The sequence below is a fragment of the Nicrophorus vespilloides genome, unplaced genomic scaffold (genome assembly GCF_001412225.1).
Source record: "Nicrophorus vespilloides isolate i.1.1-1 unplaced genomic scaffold, Nicve_v1.0, whole genome shotgun sequence".
In the NCBI taxonomy this organism is placed as follows: domain Eukaryota; kingdom Metazoa; phylum Arthropoda; class Insecta; order Coleoptera; family Silphidae; genus Nicrophorus; species Nicrophorus vespilloides.
Window position 1 is genome coordinate 3,154 of NW_017098568.1, and position 5,547 is coordinate 8,700.

The window sequence follows — 5,547 nt, forward strand, 5'->3', positions numbered from 1 at the left end:
AGTAAACATTGAGGATAAGTTATGGAAAAGTATACGATCAAAATTGCAAATGGTGAACATTCTACGAAAACTGTTCGAAAATTCTCTACTTTGTTTGGTCAATTTGAGAACGTAAGAAATTAAGTTAGTAGTAATTTATATATTTCATATTCATGAAAAACTTTCAGAAATGTCTGAAAACACAAAGTAGATTATTTTTATGGATTTAATTGTATTGAAACCTTAGTAAATGTACTAAAATTGTTTTATCTATTTTAAATTAAAGCCTACTCAAAATATTTATATAAGTAATGTAAAATGTTCAGTAATGAATTGCACTAAATATTTAATTTATTTATATAACTTGACTCAAATTAATTGAAAAAATAACACGTGTGTTAACAATTTGTTTTCATAATCTTTTTTTTCTTCAGAATTGCTTAGAATGACACAAAGAGCTTGTAGAGATTCAATTATAACGATAATTAATTGAAGCTTTAGTAAACTTACCAGTTTGTAAATTGGAACCTAGTAAAAGAGAAACAAGAAAATAAATACACCAATTATATTTGCATGTTTGAATGCGTATTAAATTTATTTCTTTTTTATTATTTTCATATTTTTCTTCTTCTCCAAAGTATAATTTCATTTAGTTATATTATCTGACTTAAATTAATTCATTAAAAAGAAAACAACACGTGAGAAATTAACATCTAGCGTTAGTTGTTAGTAAATTGTTACTTACTTGTAAACACTACAACAGAAATACAATAGAAACAAACTAAATATAAACAAAGCAAAGCATCATAACTAACATAATAATTAAACAAGAAAATACCATAAACCGATGTATGAGTGAATAAGACAATAAACAATATAATATTTAAGAAAAAAAAACTTAGTTACAATTAATTAATAAAAGCCATTTTAATATAGATAAATTCATTTAATAATAACAATTCTGTGTTTTTTCTTTTCTTCGTATATATTCTGTTCTGTTAAACTTAACTCGAGTTCATTTTTCGTGTTAACGTTTGTTTTATTCTTTTCTTCTTTGTGTCACTTGATTAAAACTTGTTCAGTCTTTCGATATGGTTTGTTTCCACACTAATACAAAAAAAAAACAAAAACCAAAAACAAATCAACAACAAAATAATACAAGTAGATGAGAGATGGTCCAAAAATTAAATGAAATGTTATCGCGTACGCATTGAACACAAACAGTGTTTGAGAGTCTTTTCAGTTCGATTTTTGTTTGTTTGTTGGTTTCCGTCGATTGTCCGGTTGGGATGTGCTGTGTCTCGAAATCATAAAATTCGTTTCCAAAAGTCGTTGGTTCTTGTGTATGTGCGAAATACGTGCGAGGGCCGAACTTAAAGATCCGTCAACGATTTGATTCTCAATTGTATTATTTTTATATAATATATAAGTTTTCCTTTTTTTCTTTATTCCGTTTTGGTTTTTTGCTTCCTTTGATCATCGATGAAGATGTTAATCGAAGACGCCGCCGTTCTCGAACTGCAGACACTTGGGGACGTGACCGGGACTGTTGACCATGTCCTTCTCGGCGAGGACGTAGGGCAGAGAGACCTTGGTGTCGGATGTCACCTCGACGGTGATGGTCTCCAGTTTCTTCTTCTTGAAGGTCCCCGTTTGGTCGTCGTCGGTGTCTTGCAGTTGGGATTCCTGCTGGTCGAGTGGTTTAACATCTTCATCGGCGGGGAATCGGGCTTCAGGCTGCGCCGATATGTGGGCCAGTCTGTATGCTACACGCTGCTGGTCAGCATGCCGGCGCTGTATACTCAGATCCGAAATGAGCCTGCCTTCACCCGAGACGCGCAAAAACTCAAACAGAAACACAAAAGCAGCAGGAGGACGGCACTTGCCAGCAGGTACACGGACCATGACAACTCGCAGTTACCTGAAATCATAGATAACGAAAACCATTATTAGTATGTATACTACTAAATCACACTACAACAAGAGATACAAATGTCTTTAAGAATTACCACTGGATTAATAATATGTTTCTGTATATTAATACATTGATATTAAGTTTTTAAAGCAAATAAAAGCAATGTTGAATTTAATGTGTTGTAATTTACACAATTTTTATTTACACGCGTTAAGTTTAGAAAACATGAAATCCACAAACATAAAAGTATCTACTATACAATTAATTTTGTTTATTTTTATTAAAATCTATAAAGAAATGATGTGCTAGACTAATAGTTACAATAATTAATATAATTACAGGAAAAAAAATGTAAAAATTTAATATAAAAAATAAAATTGACTTTTATGGAAATTACTATGAAATGGCTATGAAAAAAATATAAATAGTTAATTAGTAGTATTATTATTAACTTTAAAGTTTATGTTAATATACAAATATAATGGAAATACTAATAGTAAAACCAAAATGAAACACAATATAAATTATGATGTTATGTAAATCACATTGGTAAAATAAAAAGACAAACGTGCTTTCTACTAAAAACAAACAATAAGAGGGAAGTAACAAAATAAACGAAACAGCCGAAAGGATATCACAATAATAAAAGACAACTGGGACAAGATAATGAAAGAAAAAGCGACACTGACAAACAGGTGACAGTGACAGAGAAATACAAATGTACGGGGACAGTTGGTATTTGAAAGTGATGCTAAAACTGTCAGGATTTTGTTGAAGACGGCGAGATTAATATTATCATGATTTTCACATAAATACTTCAAGGTTCTACCCAAAGTTAATATATCCCTTTCAAAAACTAAATTATATTCGATTATTTTTAAAAAATCACTTTATGCAACGTTTTGCAAAACGTGTTCTAATCACACTATAATTTGTTGAAGAAACGAAATACGATGACATAAAGCTGATTATATTTCAAATGAGACGTGTGAGATAGAATTATACTAAATGTTAAGTGTTCAAATAAATAAGATCAAGGATGTCATACAGTAAATTATATAAAGGAGAGGGCGGATATATCAGCCGCTCGTCCAAAATAAGTTAAAAACGGTTATACTTGTATGTATTTTATTGAAATTGTCAATATGTAAGCTTATGAACTGTTAAACATCTGCTATCTAACGACGTGAGAGCATTCTCGTATTTGCCTAGCGTCAGAAGATAACAGAAATTCACACATACACAAAAAATAAATAGAACCGTAGCGTTTTTCATTTGCGCCAAGTAAATTCGACAGGCTTTCCGAGCGCAAATATTTGCCCAAATGTAATCCGTAGCCCGGGGTGAGACGCGATACGTGAAGGAATATCATTGCGGTGTTATCCGAATTGCGAGAATGAATACACGTATACACCTGACTTTTCCGGGAAATTCGCAGACATCAAAACTTTTCTAAAAAAAAAAAATAATAGAAATAAATGAACTACTGAAAATGTACGGTCTCTTTTGAATGAACGCCTGTGTTTTCCGGGACGAGGATTTTCCGAACTTTCTCGAAAACTTTTCGCCATCCAAAAATTTTAATGCGGTTTTAATAATTGAGTGCGTTTTAATGGGATCCGCTGCAGCTTTTCCTGGATGCATCCCGGACGCAATAAAATTCAACTTCCGGACCGGAAATTAGCTGTAGTTGGAATAACTCGCACAGAAACAGCAAATTTGAAGAAACGCTAGAGTCTCTCGGTGGGAATACTCAAAAGTGGTATTAGTGTGCAAGTGTCAGATGGTGGCTCAAACCGAGTGCATTAATATGGCAACTGAAGTCACTGATCCACGCGAAAGCTCGAAAGCTCTCCTACTTCAAGGCGAAACAATCACTTCAACGGTGTTCATTTTGCAGCTGCTCCCGTTCGGGGGGGCGATAGATGCAGCTATATTTCACCATGCACAGACACGAGCTCACACACATACACACACACGAACGCACGCAGGGTTGGAAGTTGCTCCTTCCTTCCATCCGCTTTTTTCCACCCCCAACGCACACCCTTCCTCTTTTTTTCGCTCTTTTATTCATGTAATCTAGCAGATGGAACCTGAATCGAGTCAAAGAAACAATTACACTCGTTTAACTGAAACGTACGCTAAAGCATGAATGCCAGAGTTCGCGGAATTTAGACACCTTGATCTATGATTTGATGAAAACACCTACAAAGTACACGCAATTCGATTCAGTGCACTCCTGTGATATTGTTCTTTGGTATTAACTAACTTTCATGGAAGAATAAATACTGGAGAAAGTATTTATTCTTGCAAATAATCATAATATACAACTATGTTTTTTTTGTAACAATTCTAACAAATTGTTATAATGTATGTAAATATTTTTTTTTTACATATTTTAAAGTATCCACGAGGACAATAAAAACATTAGGTTATACATTTATTTTTAATTATTTTGATAATCACGTTCGTTTTCTTAATGTAAAACAATGTATTTGTTTTAATATGTGATTAATTTCATTGAAAAATATTTTTAATAAAAGAATAATTGATTCATTTTTTATGTAATTTTATGAACAGTTAATATTGAGAACCAATCCATTTTAATTAGAATAAAATTTAAAAAATCTCATTTTTATTTTGATTCAATATATGATTAATTTCAATCAAAGTATATTTTTAATGAATGAATAGATTTTTTTCTTTCTCATATAATTTTGGGAATGGATACAATTGAAATCCAATCAATTTTAATTATGTTATTAATTGAGTTTCATATAATATTATTTCACTGATTTATGAAATATTTAAATTGAAATTTGTAATTAAAACTGGACCATTTTAATCAAAGTCTTTCTGCCAAATAATAATAATATTAAAAGAGTGTTAATCTATGTAATAAAATATTTGCTCGTATACATTTTTTTTAATTTAATAAAAAATTGTTTTAGTTGAAAACGCATTAATCTTCTGAAATGATAAGATTTAAATTCCAACTACATCCCGCAGATATAGTACGTCCATTAACTTTAATGCCGTTTTGATATTTCGTGTTGCATAATCATTGCTCCGGTGTGCACAGGGCAACGGTCGTAAAACACGTGGAAAAGAAGGGACAGAAATAGAAGAGTGGCCACGAGCATAAGTGCAGCAAAGTAAATAATTTCCTTGGGGGCTGTGTTTTATGGCTTTGATGTTGCATGCATAACATTTGCGAAATGCGAGTGCAGAGCCCGGAATGCACGTGCAGCTCTGCGGCCATCCGAGAAGAATCATTGAACTTTAATATGTAGACACTACTGACCTAGTCGGTAGATGTGGCTGGAATTCCCGCAGGACTCTCTGACCTCCCGATTATCCCATCCAATCGGATAAACCGCCGCACCCCCGACCACCAGCAACCCTGCAAATAGAAAGCAAAACTGTATTACAATGCACGAGAATAACGCAAGAAGGATACAAAGATACCAAAATATCAGGATATTAGTCCAGCTCAAATTACGGTGTCGAAGCTAATCCATAGGCTTTAGGCTTCAAGCTTTCACAATAGTTTTTTTAACAAAACCTTTTGATGTTAACGAGTCATATTTTTTTTGTCGGGGTAAATAGAGTAATGGAAGGCCGATGTGGCTACAATTATTGTTCGATTGAAG

General features: G+C 32.6%; 1 protein-coding gene across 1 annotated transcript; it reads right to left on the reverse strand.

Moving 5' to 3' along the window:
- Positions 1–906: 906 nt before the first annotated feature.
- Positions 907–5,275, reverse strand: LOC108562758. The gene is made up of 2 exons (XM_017921180.1): positions 5,199–5,275; positions 907–1,900 (listed from the first exon to the last, which is right to left on the reverse strand). Exon 2 carries the CDS (start codon positions 1,882–1,884, stop codon positions 1,471–1,473), a length of 414 nt encoding a protein of 137 aa, XP_017776669.1. The 5' UTR covers positions 1,885–1,900; positions 5,199–5,275; the 3' UTR covers positions 907–1,470.
- Between the last annotated feature and the right edge of the window lie 272 nt (positions 5,276–5,547).